The sequence below is a fragment of the Cryptosporidium sp. chipmunk genotype I genome (assembly GCF_004936735.1).
Source record: "Cryptosporidium sp. chipmunk genotype I strain 37763 chromosome Unknown contig_10, whole genome shotgun sequence".
Taxonomy (NCBI): Eukaryota; Apicomplexa; class Conoidasida; order Eucoccidiorida; family Cryptosporidiidae; genus Cryptosporidium; species Cryptosporidium sp. chipmunk genotype I.
The window spans coordinates 203105-222010 of record NW_027125596.1 but is presented as its reverse complement, the minus strand read 5'-3'; the positions used below and the strand labels follow the sequence as shown (position 1 = coordinate 222010).

At 31.0% G+C, this 18906-nt stretch overlaps 12 protein-coding genes across 12 annotated transcripts; 5 read left to right on the top strand and 7 right to left on the bottom strand.

Moving 5' to 3' along the window:
• Positions 1-34: 34 nt before the first annotated feature.
• Positions 35-1219, bottom strand: ELE39_000382 (endoplasmic reticulum oxidoreductin; the record flags this gene model as incomplete). Its single annotated transcript, XM_067343406.1, has 1 exon — positions 35-1219. The coding sequence occupies one exon, from the start codon at positions 1217-1219 to the stop codon at positions 35-37; it is 1185 nt and encodes a 394-aa protein (XP_067201340.1).
• Positions 1220-1342: 123 nt separating this feature from the next.
• ELE39_000381 (phosphatase regulator like HEAT repeats containing that folds into a alpha-alpha superhelix) lies at positions 1343-3847 on the bottom strand (the record flags this gene model as incomplete). The annotated part of the gene is made up of 1 exon (XM_067343405.1): positions 1343-3847. One exon carries the CDS (start codon positions 3845-3847, stop codon positions 1343-1345), a length of 2505 nt encoding a protein of 834 aa, XP_067201339.1.
• Positions 3848-4802: 955 nt separating this feature from the next.
• On the top strand, positions 4803-5111 carry ELE39_000380 (peptidyl-tRNA hydrolase 2; the record flags this gene model as incomplete). Its single annotated transcript, XM_067343404.1, has 1 exon — positions 4803-5111. The coding sequence occupies one exon, from the start codon at positions 4803-4805 to the stop codon at positions 5109-5111; it is 309 nt and encodes a 102-aa protein (XP_067201338.1).
• A 99-nt stretch (positions 5112-5210) lies between these two features.
• On the top strand, positions 5211-5579 carry ELE39_000379 (uncharacterized protein; the record flags this gene model as incomplete). Its single annotated transcript, XM_067343403.1, has 1 exon — positions 5211-5579. One exon carries the CDS (start codon positions 5211-5213, stop codon positions 5577-5579), a length of 369 nt encoding a protein of 122 aa, XP_067201337.1.
• A 13-nt stretch (positions 5580-5592) lies between these two features.
• On the bottom strand, positions 5593-6216 carry ELE39_000378 (uncharacterized protein; the record flags this gene model as incomplete). Its single annotated transcript, XM_067343402.1, has 2 exons — positions 5593-6102; positions 6157-6216. The coding sequence occupies 2 exons, from the start codon at positions 6214-6216 to the stop codon at positions 5593-5595; spliced, it is 570 nt and encodes a 189-aa protein (XP_067201336.1).
• Positions 6217-6425: 209 nt separating this feature from the next.
• ELE39_000377 (MRP like family ATpase of the SIMIBI class of P-loop GTpases) lies at positions 6426-7493 on the top strand (the record flags this gene model as incomplete). The annotated part of the gene is made up of 1 exon (XM_067343401.1): positions 6426-7493. One exon carries the CDS (start codon positions 6426-6428, stop codon positions 7491-7493), a length of 1068 nt encoding a protein of 355 aa, XP_067201335.1.
• A 263-nt stretch (positions 7494-7756) lies between these two features.
• On the top strand, positions 7757-8217 carry ELE39_000376 (uncharacterized protein; the record flags this gene model as incomplete). Its single annotated transcript, XM_067343400.1, has 4 exons — positions 7757-7799; positions 7853-7931; positions 7975-8083; positions 8128-8217. 4 exons carry the CDS (start codon positions 7757-7759, stop codon positions 8215-8217), a joined length of 321 nt encoding a protein of 106 aa, XP_067201334.1.
• Positions 8218-8391: 174 nt separating this feature from the next.
• On the bottom strand, positions 8392-9948 carry ELE39_000374 (apicomplexan specific; the record flags this gene model as incomplete). The annotated part of the gene is made up of 1 exon (XM_067343398.1): positions 8392-9948. One exon carries the CDS (start codon positions 9946-9948, stop codon positions 8392-8394), a length of 1557 nt encoding a protein of 518 aa, XP_067201332.1.
• Positions 9949-10554: 606 nt separating this feature from the next.
• ELE39_000373 (uncharacterized protein) lies at positions 10555-11547 on the top strand (the record flags this gene model as incomplete). The annotated part of the gene is made up of 1 exon (XM_067343397.1): positions 10555-11547. The coding sequence occupies one exon, from the start codon at positions 10555-10557 to the stop codon at positions 11545-11547; it is 993 nt and encodes a 330-aa protein (XP_067201331.1).
• Positions 11548-11621: 74 nt separating this feature from the next.
• On the bottom strand, positions 11622-14438 carry ELE39_000372 (12x WD40 repeat containing; the record flags this gene model as incomplete). Its single annotated transcript, XM_067343396.1, has 1 exon — positions 11622-14438. One exon carries the CDS (start codon positions 14436-14438, stop codon positions 11622-11624), a length of 2817 nt encoding a protein of 938 aa, XP_067201330.1.
• Positions 14439-14661: 223 nt separating this feature from the next.
• On the bottom strand, positions 14662-17790 carry ELE39_000371 (valyl-tRNA synthetase; the record flags this gene model as incomplete). Its single annotated transcript, XM_067343395.1, has 1 exon — positions 14662-17790. The coding sequence occupies one exon, from the start codon at positions 17788-17790 to the stop codon at positions 14662-14664; it is 3129 nt and encodes a 1042-aa protein (XP_067201329.1).
• Positions 17791-18105: 315 nt separating this feature from the next.
• Positions 18106-18810, bottom strand: ELE39_000370 (proteasome activator p28 Ki autoantigen; the record flags this gene model as incomplete). Its single annotated transcript, XM_067343394.1, has 1 exon — positions 18106-18810. One exon carries the CDS (start codon positions 18808-18810, stop codon positions 18106-18108), a length of 705 nt encoding a protein of 234 aa, XP_067201328.1.
• Between the last annotated feature and the right edge of the window lie 96 nt (positions 18811-18906).

Here is an 18906-nt window from a genome sequence, read left to right as displayed (position 1 = left end):
TATAAATTTTTGATAAAAATCGACTATTTTTCCATCATTCTTTTTTTTTGCTAGAAATGTTTTCCCTTTTACTTAAATACGAACTAATCTTATACTTAAAATAGAAGAAAAAAACGACTGCAATAAATAATGAGAAAACCAAAAACGTTCTCACTCTAAAAGTGAATAAATCAATTATTGTGATTGAAGATGAAAATATGTAAAGCCCATTTAAATATGTTACAAAGTATATGGGGTCTAATAAAATATTTTTTGAGCCTCCCAAAGCTCTCATTGCTAAATCGAGTGTGTTACCTTTAATTGTGCCATGTAATATACACTTTTCGCATTCTACGCAACCTAATCCAGAAATGAAGGTTTTGAAAAATTTTTCAAGTTTTGAAAGAAATTGAGGTGGAATGATATTATTTTCGTATTCTGGTTTGCATGAGTAATAAAGATCTTTATTGAATATCTTTTTAACTTCCTCTTTTAATTTAATGTTTTCTGTTGAGTTATCTAAGTTTTCCATGAATTTCTCAAATGAAGGACCCAATATACAAACTGATCTCATAATATAATGAAATGTAACTAAAAGATTTACTCCTCTCTCTTCAAATATTGCAAATTTATACATGAAATTTGACAAACTGTAATCATAATAGTCGTCACTAACTTTTCTATATCTTTCGGATGCATGAATAGCAATATTACTTTGGACTCCTGATATTAACTTTCTAAGTAAAGGAAAGTTTGTTTTTTCTATTTCATAATATATTCGACGCCAAACTTCCCCACCATTATACTGTGTGTTTGACGGTGGGTTTTTAAGCATGTCTACCTTTGTTTTTTTCTCATCACAACTACCATTATCAGTAACACTTATTTCACCAACTTTATCAATTCCAAATAGAGTTGAAGACAGGTCACTTTCATTTCCCATTACCTGACACTTTCCTATGTTACAAAAGTTCCTTTTGCTTTCTTCAAAAATACAAGTAGGAGACAAATCAAGTGCAAAAATGCGAATTGAATTCATACGTCTAATTTTTTCCATTTTTTCCTGTAATACCAATGCATCTTGAAACAACTCGCTGGTTGTTGGAAACCCATTTAGACGTAATTCTGGACGGAATCCGTTTTTTTGTAATGGCTTGAATATAAAAGTGACATTCCCATCTCTTAAAAGTTCTAAAACTGTTAAATAAAACGATAATAAATGTGCTACTATTAAACGCATTTTCAATTCTCAAACAAAAATTTCAAGCTCGCAAGCAAATGTGTTCTAACGGCGGTTTTTTTTTTATCCTTGATTAACTTATTGATCAATAAAAATCCTAAATCTACTACTAACGGTGACCCTTTATTTATTACTTTCTGAAGATTTATCTAATTTTGATCTTATTTCTTTTACAAAAATGTCTGATTCAAAATATGAGCTTCCTACAATTTGCTTTAGTGCGAATAAATATGTATTTATCCGCTGTTTAAGTCGAATCTCGAATACTTCGCTTCGATCGCTCTTTTCTAAAATGTTTATTATAATTGACAAATTCTCCGATATCCTCAATATTTCCTCAATAATTCTTTTTTCATTAGAAAGATTGCTGTTTGGAATGGAAAGTACAATACCAAGCACCTCTAACAGTAAAAGAAACTTATCGAATGAACGGTTAGTGTCATTTTTAATGCACTCAATTTCTTGAATAATTATTAAAATAAATTCATAGAAAAATTGTTCATTCTTAATTGTAGTCAAAGAGTATATTAGTAGTTTCTTCGTTAATTGTATCAAGTCCAATTCTAATTCAAGTGAAGTTTTATTAATATGAATATTTAGAATGCTTTTTGTTAATCTTTCTAAGCAGCTAACTATTGAAGAATTATTTGAAAGGTATTCTCTCACTTCATTGTACTCCAATATGTTTAAAAGCATGTTGATGCACAACGCTCTAGAGTCGTTAGGAGTAAGTTTTGTATCAAAATTTGTATTAAATTCATGGTCAGCCGATAATTCGTTAGATAATACTTTGCAAGCATTATTGGCCAAGACCGGAACAATACTTTCTAATACCCCCCAGTTCTTCAATAATAAAATAATTGTGCCCAGTCGTATTCTCGCACTTTTTTCGTTTAATCTGTTTCTGAAAGCTGATAAAGAATTGTTCCAGAATTCTGATATTACTTTTTTGGAGAATTTTGGATAGTAACTTGAGCCCAATACAGTTTGGTGTTGCAATAACTGCAATACACTTATCCAAATCTTGTCATTTGAATTAATTTTTAATAAGAAATCATCATTACACGTATTTGTGAAATATTTAATTGCGATTTTGATGGTGTTGATTACTGCTTTATCGCCAAACTTCGAAATAACACAATCCCCTTGGTTTGACTCCAGTAAAGATAACTTACTTGAGAACACAATCGATAAAATTTCCTTGCTGGATGCCAAAAGAATTTTTGCCTTGTTGTAAGTAATTTTGTCTTTTTGGTAATTTTCAATTGTTGTTGTAAACAAAAGTACTGCCAAACGCAATAGATCAGAATTTTCAATATTTTTTCCAATATTTTCATCTACCAAAATTTTCAAGCTGCAAAAATATCCAACCATTCCAATTGGGCAAAGATCAGAAAAAAAGTAACAGTTTTTGAGTTGTTCTTTTGTCTTTTCATTAAATATTGAAGGGTTTAACAATTCTGCAAGCACCCTTGCAACTTTTAAAGATTCAAAGACAGATTCTTGATCGCTTGTAAAAATTTCACCTATGACTATGCCAGAGTTTTTGCACAACCTTCCGTATTTCAAGAAAAATGTAGATTGCTTTAACTGATAAATAACGAACTCTTTGGAAATTCTTGAAAGCACTTGTTTTTTTGAGATAATTTTTGAATAATCAAACCCTTGTATCCTAGAAATTTTTAGAATGAGTAAAGCGACAGAATATCTAACTTCGATGTCCAAATCATGTAAGTATGTGAATATCTTCGGCAAATAATCATTTATTATTTTTTGTGATAGTGGATTATTTATAATAACATTGATTCCATTTATCACTGCAACTCTGGAATTACTTGAATGCTTGTCTTCAATACATTTCAGTGAAAGTATCGATAAAATCTCATGGATTCTTTCAATTGGAGTTATCTCCCAATACAATGTTAATATTCGGCAAACAGATTGTATGGCTGCTACCCTTACTTCTGAGTGGTTATCAATAAGTAAGTTCTGTAATATTGAAAATTGATTATCTAGTTCTAAATTATAGTCGCCACTAGAGAGCGACGGATCAATCAATGGGAATAATATTGCAAGCAGAGCTGTTGTGTTAAGCCTTACTTTCCAATTAGCTACTGAAAGATATCTCCAAATTATTGGATCATATAGCCTTAACAATAGTTTATTTACTCGAAAATCGTCACGGTTACTGTGAAAGCTGTGCAAAATTAGCCTCATTCTGAGAGCAATTACGGGGTTCAATCTAATTGATCCAATACAAAAAGTTTTTTGTATCACTTCCTCGAGATTTTGCATTCTTTTCTCATTATTCTGATTATTATATTCTAGCCAAAGAATATATAAAATATTCCCATAGCAAACCAATAGATTTGAACTGAGCTTTGGAACAAAAGATTGTATTGTATTGACTAATTCATCATGGGCATAAATACTTAGTTTTGATATTACCCTTGAAATAAAAGTCTGCCCTTCAATATTCTTTACAATAGTTGAAGAATTTAAACAAGAAGTCAATATGTTTTTTAACTCTTCTTCGCTTCTAGTTTTAATGAATTCATCGAATGATTTATTGTACGAACATATTTCTGTTACCCTAAAAGAATTTTTTTTTTTTTGAATTCGGTCCATGCTATGTGATTATAATAGAAAAAATTAATACTTCTATAATCCCAATCAGAGCATGCTGTGTCTGTTCTGATTGCTGCTTAGGCTCTAATCCCGTTAAAATTTGACAAATTTACTATTTCAATAAGCTTGCATATACATGCTATTGAGATGTGGGGGCAATGGCGCAATAAATCAGCAAATGTAAAAATACTGGACGCGTATTTATAAAATAAAAGGGTACCATTGATAATTACTCCCTGATCAAATTAAATATGTTTTTATTAATTAAACGTTTGAATTCATTGATATTCCCGTCACTTATCTCAATATTTTCTGTATTAATGCTTAGTAATATTGGTGTTTTTAACTGTCTACCTGCATTGAATTAGTTAGAATACAAGTTTAAAACAATTACTTACACAAATACGATGAAATGGATGTGCATAACTCATCTTCTCCTATTAATGGGGACGACGCAAATTCATCAGATATATTTTTATTAGTCTTAAAGTTTTACATTTAGTCAGAAAAATAAAATTGAAATTCACAACTTACGGATAGAGGAAATGATACAGATAATAATTCAATATCAGGATATTTACCAACCCATATATAGAATGAAATCCCAAAATCAATAACAATTATATTTATATTTTCATTTTCAAATTTTATAGTCCGTTTTTTTATCATTTTTATGAAAAACCTTGTTGGCGGAATTTATTTATTTTGATAAATATGAACATAATTGAAATATATGCAGATGGAATTAAATGTTCATATTCTTTGATTATCTCAATATTTACCTTTGTGTTTTTTTTTGGTTTTATGAAATTTAGGAAAGAAAAAAATGAGTTTATTACCGTTGAAGACGAGAATTTAAGTCATTACTCCGATTTTAAAATGACAATTTGTATTAGACAAGGTAAGTTCAGTGACAAATACTAAATTACAATCACACCTCTATTCAGATTTAGGAATGGGTAAAGGGAAAGTTGCTTCACAGTGTGGACATGCAGTATTAGGTGCCTATAAAAAAGCGATCAGAAAACACCCCAAAATTGTAGAAGCTTGGGAAAGATCGGGACAAGCTAAAGTTGTGTTAAAAGTATGCTCCGAAGAACTATTTGAATCCGAAAAAAGAGCAAAAGAAAAAAATGTTACAACTTGTTTAATCAAGGATGCTGGAAGGACGCAAATTGCACCAGGAGAATACACTGCAATTGCAATTGGCCCGGGCCCATCAGAACTAATAGATGAAATTACGGGAGAATATAAACTTTTGTAATTTATAGTCAAAACTTAGGTTTTTTCTTCTAATATTTCTAGGATATTTTTTTTTACTTATTGCGCCACTATAATAGTATTTTACAATAATAAAACGAATATGTCATTAAATGTTCTTCCATTCCAAATCCAATTTGATGGAAGGTTACCAGAAGAAAACCCGTTCAATCAACTTTATACCAACACGCCATCTCAAGTAAATACTAGTAATAAAATAATTAACTTAACTTTAAGTAAATCCTTTCGTGGGAGAAGGCTAAATGGAAAGATAATCAATCTGAGTGAATCTAACCAATCAATATTAATTCTATCAAAAAACTATTCGAAAAAAAAATTTGACTTAATTATTGATAAATCCTTGAATCAAGTAACATACTGGAATCATGATGACGAAACTAAAAAGTCAGATGATATTCCTCAATTTCTTAATGCTATTCATCATTTTAACATTTTACACAGAGAAACCTAGAAAAAATGATTAATTAATACCTATTTCTTTTTAAAACCTGCTTCCTATACCACTTTTTTCCGCCCTTTAGCCTCGTTTTATGTATCTCAAAGTACTTTTTATTCGTCCATCTTTGCGTTTCTGAATTATTGACTAACTCATGTAAAAGAGATGTACCTGATGACTTCTTACTAGATCTATAAGTTGAAGAATCATCAGATAGGCCTGTTTTTATTTTCTTATCGTCAATTACAACTCCAAAGTTAAACTTCATCTGTTTTTTCGTTAGATGTTCAGATTTATAAAATCTGCCTGGGCCCGTAGAACTTCGTAATTGCAAAGCCATCAACTCGTACTTATCTTGCTCTGTCTTCTCATAATCAGGAAAATTATACCAAGATGATAAATTTGGTTGTTTATCATCCTTTACCCTCCCAGCTTCAACATTGGCAAAACCAGACGCCGAATCTGATTCTAATTTATATTCAGTTACCGCATTCAATCCATTATCTATTAATTCATGTTTTTCTATTTCAATAACGCCCTTAAGTATTAAATTAATTATATGAATGTTTTAATTTCGTTTATAATTACAAACGTACTGAAGGTTTTTGTGTATCAAATCCGTTGTTTCCAAAAGATGATAAATAAATATCATTCAAACCTAAGGGTAAGGTAATGCTGAATGATAAATTTGAAAGTTAAAAATAATAAGAAATAACACGTTAGTTCTTATATATATATATATATATAACTCACCTCGAAAATTCTTTTTTTTTATCTAATCTACCCATTATCAAAATAGTATTTTTTTTTTAAATTTTATTGCGCCAAAATTCTATTAAAAATTATTTTTAAATTGCAACTATGAAGATTACGTCAAATAGAATTGCAATTTTCTTCGGTGGGTTTATATCTGGTGTTATATTTAAGGATTATTTCAAAACATTTTCTAGATTAACAATAAATTATCTAAAGTCTATTTTTTTTTCAATTTCATATATAAAAAGTAATTCAGTTAGTTCTGAATATCAAACCCATTTTGATACTCAAGTTGACAACTGTGTAGGAATTGATTCTCCAGATGCAGGGATTGCAGAATCATGTGCAGGATGCCCAAATGCGTCGATATGTGCGTCTGGTCAAGCAAAGAAAAAGTCTACAGAGAAAATTGAAAACCTATCAAAAATAAAAAATATTATTTTGGTTCTTTCTGGTAAAGGAGGTGTAGGAAAATCAACTATATCTACGCAAATATCATGGTGTTTATCATCAAAAAAATTTAACGTTGGTCTTTTAGATATCGATATTTGCGGACCATCCGCACCAAAAATGATGGGAGTGCAAAACAGTGATGTACACATTTCTGCGAACGGCTGGTCTCCGGTATATGTTAACGACTATCTTTCGGTTATGTCTACTGCTTTTTTACTTCCTCAAAGTGATGATGCCGTTATTTGGAGAGGCCCAAAAAAAAATGGGCTAATCAAACAGTTCCTTTCAGATGTAGTTTGGGGTGAATTAGACTTTCTAATCATTGATACTCCTCCTGGTACTTCCGATGAGCATCTCTCCATTGTTTCATATTTAAATGGTTCGAATGTGAATGGGGCACTTATTGTAACCACTCCACAAGAAATTGCGCTACAAGATGTTAGGAAGGAAATTAATTTTTGCAAGAAAGTAGGTCTAAATATTCTTGGGGTTGTTGAGAACATGGGAATAATTTTTAAAAATGCTGAGCATGATTCTTCAGTTAAAGACATGTGTAATAATATGGAGGTAGAATATCTTAATAAAATACCATGGGATGAACAATTACTATATGTATGCGATTTGGGCCTCTCTATTTGTGAAAAATTCCCCCAGTCGCCTTCTTCAATCGGAATTGAAAAATTAGTCGATATAATAATTTACAAATTGAAAATTAACTAAATTTTTTTTATTTCAGAATTACAATTTTTTTCATGCGTACGCATTAATTATTAATTCCCCACAGTAATGCAAGTGCATGCAACTAAATTTAATACTGTACTATTTTTAGAATCAGAAGTACAATAACAGTATTTGATATGAGAGTCTTTTTTTTAACTATTTTTTGCATAATCTTTTCTTTTTCTTCTGCCAACCCTGGTCAAATTGAACCAACTACAAGGGCTTCAAATATTGTTGATGACTTGAAGTCAGCAGTTAATAAAATGAGAGAAATTCTTGTTCAAGCTCCAGAATCGCATTTACAAGGTAAGAACCTTGCCCGATATTATGTGTAAGAAACTTTATTTTTTACAATGCAGAGAAACTTCAAGCATTCATTTCATTGGGAGAGTTGGAAAACGATATTCAAAATTTGTCCAATTTATTCAATAATAAAAGGTGAGTTTCTCTCTCAGCCCCGAATAAATTTATTGGTTTTTAGGTTACTATTAATACAATCATCCAATGATATCGAAAATGACGATCAAGATGAAGATGAAACCGACGGCTCGAACCACGGCTCAGAAAGTCAAGAAGACACGCCCACACCGGTAAGTATTCAAATCCAGCAATTTGTTTATATAATCAATTTCAGGAGGAAGCGGAAGAATTGTTGAAGCAGTTAACCAACAAAATTTGGAAAACAACAGATGAAATCTTGCGTGCTCATACTGGTATTTCGTAAGTCGAAAATTTAATTTTTATATTTCTTAATTCCGCAAAAGTGGATTAGTAGGTACACTCCCAACTAAAACTATTTCGTAATGGAAAGCACTTAAACCTAAATATAAATATTTCTTACAAATTAGAAAAAAACTAATATTTATATATTTTAAATTTTTCCAAATATAATTATAATTTAATTATTTAAATTAGAGTTGGTATTTTCCGAGAACTTTTTATATTCAAAGCTTATGCTTGAACTGCATAAAGTATTGTTCAAACTCAGACTCCGTTCGGCTCCTTTCTTTTTAGGTGAGACGCTGTTTTGGAACTCTTTCTCAGAATTAATGTAGGCTGTTCCATCGCTACTTGAACTTCTAGAAAGCTTTGAATTGGGAACGATATAGAACTCTTTTTCCATCTTCTTTCGATATTCAATAGCCCTTTGTCTAGCACCTTCATCTCCAAACTGAAAAACTGAAAACCCTTTCGTTTTAACACGTCCATTTTCTTTCCAGTTTGCACGCCAAAGCTTACGTATTTTGTCAAAATATACACCTTGAATCTCACCGTTCCTCCTTGGTCTTTTTTTTGGTTGTACTGTATTTTGTTCGTTCGATAAATTATTTGCCGAGTTTAGTTTGTTTTTAGGATTATTTGTGGCTGCTGTTGCTACTGCTTGAACATGTTGAAAGGCAGCTATTATTGGTCCTCTAATGTTATATTCTGTGGGTGAAAATGGTGATATAGTGCATACTGATCCATAAGGTGAAGAGACTGTAGAGTTAGAATTACAATAGTTTGAAAGAATAAATGGACTATTAATAACTTCACTGGTATTATACTCATCTGAAAAAATGTTTTCCTTTCTATTAAAGAATTCATTTTTTGAATTCTTTTCTTCAGGAGATTTTTCATTATCGTTTTTGAAACTATCGTATTGCTGTCTAGTGACCGAAAAATACAAATTCTTATTCATTGAATTGCAGATATTATCAAATAGATTACTATTTTTTTGTGATGAGACAGAGCTCAGTATGTCACTTTCAAATAATGAGAGTGAAACGCTATTTGCTTCATTTATTCCTGCTAATGCCAATCCTAAACATTTTGTATTTTCACTTATCATCCCTTCAAAAAAGTTAGAATTACATTTATTTGAAGAAAAATCTAGTCCAATTTTATCTTCGAGAAATATTTTTTTTTTGGTTTCAATTGGGGCACTTGCTGTATTTATGGCATGTGTATTTTGTAACATGATAATTGGGGTATTAGAAGATGTAACTAAATTCCCATGTATACTTGGGTTCAATTCGAAATTAGATGGAGAATATTCAGGCTCTGAAATTTTTCTATACTCATCAAGTTGTTTAATAATTGTCCTTAAAATAAATATTGGCATCGAAGAAGGGCGTAAATTTCCCAAGCATCTAAAAATTAATCTATAAGCGTGAAGATCTTTGAAGTTGCAGGCACCAATAATTCTCTTCCAATGAAAATAAAAATTTTCTTTAAATGAGCCCCATGTAGGAATTATATTATAAATTTCCAAAAGAATATCAAACAATTCAGTTTGTAGCTGCATAAAAATTTCATCTTTTCCATTGCTCGTATAGCTCATGTTTCCTTGCAATCTATCTCTAATATTCATATTACAGTTTTGAGAGATTAGATTTAGTTTCAATTCTCCCTTTCTCTGTAGTTCTTTTTCATTATCATCTTTGAAATTTAGATCATTATTCGGTTCTGTCATTATTCATGCTTGGGGTTTGAATCATAAAATGAATAATTCTATCTTAAAAAATCCTATTCCTCGAATATAACTTCTGCTCTCAGCTATATAGGGTAATATAGAAGTGCTTTTATTCCCTGAAATTAAATCAATGTTGCTCAACTTTACTACTGATTCAGAAATGTTCTCACCCTTTAATTATTTAAAATTCATTGTGTGTAGTGCTAGCACGCGCTTACACACTATTTAATCAAGATCTTAATTTTATTAAAACGAAAAATACAAACAATTTAATAAGAAAAAAAAAGATGATCAATGTTAATAAAATTAGCAATATTGATTTCTTTGATTTTGCTTAGCACTTCATAATATTTATTAACTACTAAAGTAAAAAATAAACATTAAAAAAAAAGATATATATATATATATATATAAATATACTATAATATAATATATAACCCTTATTTTAGAACTTCAAACGAGAAATAAACGAGATAAATTTCTAAAATGACTAATTTGGTTGTTTAGATTAATAATATTCAATGCTTTAATTCACACATTTCTTGCACTCAATAAAGTCACACGAAATGAAAGAAAAATGTTAGTATTTAGCTGTTACACTTAAATATGAAACCTTTATCATTTTTTAAGTTGTTCTGTATTACATCTGTTTTATCTGTAATAAACGAATATTCGCTAGCATCACATATCGGTCTGATTAAAGAAATCAATTCTTCTGCAAAAGAAGAACCAGAAAACTTTATTCATAATAGTTCTGAAATTTTGTCACAAATTATTTTAAGTGCTAAAACAGGGCCAATTTATAGACAAAATGATAAAAACAAAACTTTGATTAATGAATCTGTAACAAATTATTTTGGACCAGAAATAGAAATAACAAGTGAAAAAAATGCAATCAATGCTACAAATTCCCCAAGCCTTCGAGACCGCTTTGGCTTAAAATTTATTTCTAAAGAAAATGATATTTTAAACGGAATAGAGAAAGAAACTTCGTTAGCCGAAGCTAATAAAGCTGAAGAAATTAATATAAGTGACATTTATAATTCAAGTAGTTACTCAGATACTCAACTTGAAAATCAATTATTCATCTCATTCAATCAGGAACCAAATCTTTACATTGAAGCAACTACTCCTCCGGAGTCAAAATATGTGTTAATTGAGAATACCACAACAGAGAATGAATCGTCAAATTACAAAGAATTCCGATTTCCTAGAAGAAATAGTCGCCTCTTTACTAGAAGAATAACTAAAAATTATCCGTATTACTATTCAGGCATCAATCCATTTACACCGATCAAAAGTCGAGAAACAGAAAATAGGGAGGCGAGTCAGGGTGCAGTTAGTTTCCCCGTAATTTTAAAACTAAATCCTGAGTATATAACAGAGAACAAATTAAATGAAAGAGAAACAATGGATTCAGGTGTTGAAATGAAAGTATTCAAAAATAATATTAACTTAATCGAAGGTTTCGAATATTTAAGATTGAAGTCTGAGCAAACAAGTTTTCAAAATGGAAATTCCATATCCGAGTTCAAGTTTACATCAACATCCTTTATTTCAAAAGCCCCCAAAAAGCCCACTAAAACAGAAAAAAAATGAATAATATATTTAATTCAATTAACTATTCAATAGAAAATACTTGTCATGAAACTAATGTACATTATTATTAATGATCAATCGCCATATCTTCTTCTATTTTTATGCGTAATCTCCAAATTGTACTCATTACTATTTCTATTATTGCTTTTACAGGATAAAATAATCAAGCATCCATTAATTTGACTTTCCTGGAACTTTTTTTGTCTCAAACCCATCCCCTTCTTTAACAAAGAAAGCCACTTTGAAGAATTTGTATAAAATAAGCCGTAAATTAGTTTGTTATTGAAAAGAGTGTTATCACATGAATTTTTCCTCAAAAAGTCAGTATTCAAATTGTTATCAAATAAAAATGTGTTATTAAGATAATTTGAGAATTCAAATGATCTTTCGGGGAAAAATTTATAATTACATGTAAACGTATCAACCTTTTTAAATCTTGGCAATTTATATACTGGGCCACAAAGATCTTTTTCCATTTGTATAAAGTTAGGAGAATCATTTCTCGTTTTATTAATTTTGCAATTATTATTTGCCTCTTCATAGTTATTTGAATAAATGTAACTTGTATGATCAATTGTACTCACAATTATAACGTCTTGAATATTACACTTGCTTTCTTTTGAAACTGAATTTTGTAGCATAATCCATTTAATATTTAATATTGGTCCGTGCAAAATCGGAGAATATTTCTTTTTTGGGACTCTATAAATATTTAAGGATGTATCCGAAAAATCTTTATGATTTCTTAAGTATTCTTTTGATATCATCTTTTTCAAACCTATAGAAAAAAAGTAATATTTTCCGTCTGACATCATGATAGAAACAACATCGCTATCACGATTATTGAAACATATAGAAGCGATTGGTGTAAAGTAATTGTTTTGTGAAAATGGATTTAATACTTCACTTTCTAAATTCGTTAAGTCCACTTCTAATTTAAATGAATCAAGATCGATAATAAAAGCACTACCAAAACTTGTTAATACTGCAAGCCATTGATTATCTGGAGAAATATTTAGTGCAGTTATTTTCCCAACTATAGAGCTTTCATTATTAACCAAATTCTTAAGTTCTAAAGAAGAAACAATAATATCTCTTTCAATGTCAATAATAAAAATTTTTGGGTTTATTTTTGAATTATTGAAATCCAATACCAAATAACCACCAATAATTAAAACTGTATTTGTTAGGAATTTCATAGAAGTAGCTATTACTTCGCTACAAGATTCAAGTTGTATATTATTAATATTCAGGCTTTGAAGATCAATATGCAATGCTCTTATTCCAGATTCAGAAAATGAGCCCACAATATAATTCCCGTCTATACTTAGTGCACTGCAATTAATAATCTCATCTTTTCTATTGGAAAGTTTAATATCTAATAATTTAATTGGCTGCACTGGAACTAAATTAGAGATTTTTTTATCGTTATCAAATATATTTGAGCAAATATTATTCAATTTACTGTAAGTAACTTGAAATGGGTTTATCAAAATTTTCCCGGAATCTGATTTAATGTTAGTTATTTCAGGATCAGAAATGAACCACAATTCAAGAGTTTTTAGATTTTGATGTAATATTAAACGCTCACTTTCTGCTATGTGGATACTTTGTGGGCTTTTTAATACCCCAATAGGAAGAGTCAAGAATTTAAGTTTCGGAGAGCTAGACACAAATTCGAAATCATTACTAGGCCTCTTTTTATTGCGTTCAAACGACAACCAAAGCATCAACTTTCCATCCCAAGTTCCAGATAAGGCCAATGGTCCATTTATTTGCGGTACAGTTACGGTTGCAACAGAGCCTAAAGAAGAGGAATGCGGATAGCAAAATGAACTGGGAAGCCACCTTCCTGATTTCTCAGAATTGTTAAAGTTTATTGTATTAATATATGTTACCACACGCCCATCAATTCCAGTTGAAACAATAGTAATATCTGAGACTTTAGTGCTAATATTTTCCAGTTTCGATAACGTTAGTACATCCCCATGGTGGTGTCTAAATGTATTTATTGCTGTGTAGGTGATTAAATCCCAAACTACTACAGTTCCATTTGAATCACCGCTAAATAAAATGTTTTCAGACTCTAAACTCACTAAACACCATATTGATACACTTTTTAAATTTCTTTTTTCCGTTGATTTTTTACCAGTACATACCGACATTTTATTAATGCACATTCTTGTTTCCAAATTATATTCTAAAATCATTCCATCACTTGACCCTGCGAATATTGTATTATGATTTAGATACGTAATTGATAGAAGTTTATTGCTGTGCTTTGGTAGGGAGTACAAGAACGAAAGTTCATTGTTTAATAAGCTAAATACTTTAATTGATCCATCTGCACAGGCCAACGCCAAATTCTCACATGATGGAGATAAAGAACCTTGAAAAATTGCGCCTCCATAAGAAAAAGTAGTTCCTAAAATCATACCAGTACTTAAGTCCCACTCAACAATTCTTCCGTCAAGACCCAATCCAACAAGTCTATATTTATACAAATCAAACGTATTAATGTAGCTATTAGACATAGAGTAATAGGATTTTCTAGAGGGAGATTTAGTAGGAGATGTACATGCTGTGGTATTAGTGCAATCGCTATCAGTTTCACTTAAATTTTCATTTTGTAAAAATGAATTACTGTCGATGAATTGAGAATTCTCAAGCCCGAACTCTGAATTAGCTTTTTTCAAAAAAAATAAACTTCTCAAAGAATACTGTTCAATACTTGAAATCTTCAGCCAGGAATGAAAAGTAATTGTGTCAAAGATAGTGATACTTCCTTCTTTTTGTGCAACAGCGCAAAAGTAACCATTAGGGGTTACTGCCAGACAGTCAATTTCCTGATTTTTCCTTTCAATGAATAGTTGGCATTCCAAGGCTTCCATATTATCAACTAATAGACTATAGAAACAGCAATTTCATATACAAAATAAGATTAATTTCTCCTATCTCGCAATTTAACCGACTATTATAATTATCTAGTCTAAAAATGATGTTTATGGTGCGCTCCAACGAAAGCGGGGTAAAATATAAGAGGCGCCATATTTCGTTTTACTTTCATTTCGTTTATGAATAATACGAAGGCACAATATTCCTTTTAACTACATATTATTGATTAATAAGGTTCTCTATGTTTGAATATGCGACTCTAAGCACATCAATAGTAGAGACGAGTTGATCAATTTTTTCATCATTAAGCTTTCTGACAGACTCTGGAACTTTATCATATGATGAAGATGACTTCTTTTTATTATATGATTCAAGCGATTTGGAATTTGAATCAATTTGCTTTTCTATTTTTTTAAGCGCTAAAGATAAGTCTACGAACTCTGGAGGTTTCAAATAATAAACGGTCTTTTCATCAACAATGTCGAGTAAACAATTTTTTTTTAATTCGCAAATCTCGTCTATACTTGGATTAAAAAGTACCACTGTTCCACCTATTTGCGATAGCTTAGTAACGAATGTGGCTGCAACATTAGAAACTAGATTTATATATTCGGGGTCTGTTCCATTGTAAACTAAATGAACCTTAATATTTATTTTGTCTCTGTTGGATATTCCAAGTATTGCTGTCAGAGAACGTATCTTTGCGACAATATTCATCATCTTTTTAAATTCGTAATCTTTGGAAGATGTCAGACTACTGTGGACAAAAATTTGAGGAAATTTCGATGTAGATATTGAACTAATTATGGGTGATTTAGTCACTTGTTTGAATCTTTGATAGAGTTCTTCTGTAACAAATGGCGTTATTGGATGCAAAAGGGTTAGCCCAGATTCAATACAAATAGACAAAACCTGAGCTGCTGTGAACGCATATCCAAATGATGATTCAATATTTTTAAACCTACTCTTAACAAGCTCAAGGTAGACATCACAGAGTTCATAAAGCCAAAAATTGTAAGTTGCTGTTACAGCCTCTGAAAATAGGAAATTTTCAAATGACTCTTTGACACAATTAATGCACTCCATCAATCGGTAAAGAATATAATAATCTTCCCACAACAAGTCCCTACTATATTTTGAGAATAGCAGGTTAATTGATATCGCTTCGAAGTTTTGTTTCATACTATTTGCGATATTTTCAATGTTCCCAAATGCAAATTTACAGGCATTCCATAATTTATTGCAAAAATATCTGTATGCAACTACGCGTTTTGTATCTAAGTTAATGTTCCTTCCTTGTTTTGTATAAGCGAGTAGACCAATTCTAAGCGCATCTGCTCCACATTCAGGAATCCCTTCAGGGAAGTCTTTAAAGTTATTCTCTTTTGATTTTTTTATTTCTTGTGGAGGAAGATTTCCTTGATCAAGCTTTTTGTTTAAATCATTAAGAGAAATTCCCTCAATGATCTCAATCGGATCAATCACATTTCCAAGTGATTTTGACATTTTTCTTCCTTGTGAATCACGAACCATTGCATGTAAATAAATAGTTTTAAAAGGTAATTTATCAGTACAAGCAAAGCTCAACATGACCATTCGTGCAACCCAAAAGAATAGTATATCTGATCCCGTTTCTAGAAGAGTCGTTGGAAAAAATGTAGATAGATCGTTCAATTTAGTTTTTTGGTTAACTTCATCTGGCCATCCAAGAGGGGAAAATGGTATTAGACCAGATGAAAACCACGTATCAAGCACATCGCTGTCTCTTTCAACATGAAAATCACATTCATTTAATCCGTACTTCTGAATTGCTTCTTTAATTGCCGTTTCCTCGTCTTCGGCAGCAACCCAAATTTCTTCTATAAAATTCAATTTACTTGAAATAATTTTATATGCAGGTATTCTGTGTCCCCACCAAAGTTGTCTAGAAATACACCAGTCTTGAATGTTTTCAAGCCAATAAAACCATGTTTGCTCGTGAAGCTTGGGTTCAATTTCAAGCTCATGATTCTTCACGGCTTCACATGCTCTTTCAGCAAATGGTTTACAGTTCATCCACCATTGGGGAATAAGGAACAATTCGACTATATCATTTGACCTTGAACAAATTGGAATTTGCATTGCTTTTGTATTAGGAGCTTTTTCAACTAGTAATTTAATATTTTCTAGTTCTTTTTCAATCAATTCTCTGCATTTAAAGCGGTGTATTCCGGAAAAAGTCCCAAAGCCAGGCCCAATATTTCCGTCACTAGTAAATACAGAAATGAACTTAAGCTTTTCAAATAATGCTTCATTTTTATGCCTTTCATTATATCTAGATGCAATTTCATAATCGTTTTTATCGTGAGCAGGTGTAATCTTGACACATCCTGTTCCAAATTCTGGATCTACGTGTTCATCTGCAATAATAATAACTTTACGTTCCTTAATAAATGGATGTAAACAACTTTTTCCTATTAAGGATTTGTATCTACTATCTTTTGGGTTTACTGCAACAGCAACATCTCCCAACATAGTCTCAATTCTTGTAGTAGCAACGGTAATTTTTTCAATGTTAGTAATGTTTTCTGGCATGAAATGCCACTCATAGGTCTGGCCATGCTGTTCTAGTGGGTAAGAAAAATACCACAGAACTCCGACTTCGACAGTTTTTTCATAACCTGGAATTCTAATTCTTGAAGGTTTGTTAATTTCTAAGAAATCGACCTCTATATCTGACAAAGCTGTACGGAGATATGAACACCAAGATACAAGCCTAGTTTTTCTAAAAATATAACCTTGATTAAATAGCTGAATGAACGCAGTGTTCACTGCCTTAGACATGTCTTCATCCAAAGTAAAAAATTCTCTTGACCAATCCAGCGAGCACCCGAGTCTACGAAATTGAGTGCAAATAGCAGACCCATGTTTCTCTTTCCACTCCCAAACCTTTTTAAGAAAATTTTCTCTTCCTAAATCATGCCTAGTAGCGTTATCTGTCTGATGAATAATTCTTTCTACAACCGTTTGAGTTGCTATGCCTGCATGATCAGTACCTGGAATCCAAAGTACTTCTTTCCCTGTTAATCTGTGATAACGGCATAAGCTATCTTGAATTGCTGCAGTAAGTGTATGACCCAAGTGAAGTCTTCCTGTAACGTTAGGGGGGGGGAGGGCGATAACAAATTTATCTTCAAGAGGTAGATCTTTTGCTCTTTCAAAGTCAGGAAGATATATTTGTGATTCAGACCAAATAGCATCCCAGTGTGATTCAACTTCTGAGGGATTATAAGATAGTGCCATTTCATGCTTTAAACTCGGTTTGTTTTTTATCAAGCCAGCAAATAACTTATGCTTATCAATTGCCATTTGAATAAAAAAAAGTTTGAAATAGAATTAATGCCTATGATTAAAATTTAATATAAATATTTTATTATTGATGTGTATGTAGGTATTTGAGATTTATCTGAAATGTTATTTTTCCTTCTAATTCACAATTATCCTCGGTTAATGCTAAAATAATAATTTTGAAATTTAACAATTCGACAGAAGACGCTTATTGGCGTACAAATAGTTTAATAAAAAATTGAAAAAAAATAAGTTGGCTAGATAAGCCCTAGATAGGAATACCGAAATACTAACTATAATGCAGAAATATTAAATACAAATTTTTTGTAAATAGTTCTAATACACCATGTTTGTACCTTCCGAATTACGAGGCTTACTCAGCTTTCCCCAATTTTTAGTTAAAAGGTCATGTAGCCATGCATAATTATTTCTCATATCAGCTATTGAACAACGCAATGAAACCCAATATCTCTCGTCTAGCTCTCTAATTGCTTCTACATAATCTTCAACAGTAGGGTACTTGACTGTCTTTGATGAAAGTCTCGCTCTTTCAGAATAATACTTACATACACTCTCATACAGTGAAAATGTGGCATCCTCAACTCTACCAAGCTCCTGAATGGTCTCTTCTTGTATTCCTACTCCAAAATTATTTCCATCTTGAATTTGAGGAATATTCAGTTGTACCCATAATTTGATGGAGCTAACCATTTCTATTAACTCACTAACTTCCTGTTTAACATATGTGACTAGTTCTTTAATTTGTAAATTTGAATGAACTTTACCATTACCAATATTAGTAGATTTTAACTCCTTTGATGATAAAACTGACCCCGGCTTATCAGAAATGTTCATCTTTCTGTTTAGTTCAACTATTTTGGACGGTATTCGTTCTCTTATATGCACCGCGACCTGCTCAGATAATTCTTTCCGGAATTCCATACATCCTTCTTTAACTTCGGAATTAATTATCTCGATACTTGAGAGAGGTATTGATGAGTTTTCACTCCAAAGAATAAATTCTCTAGGTCGTTTATTCATTGAATAAAAATATCGTATTTGAATAAAAATGAAATGTATAAAATTCTCAGGCGCCAATTTATAGCAATAATATTAAAAATATCTAATAAAAAAAAC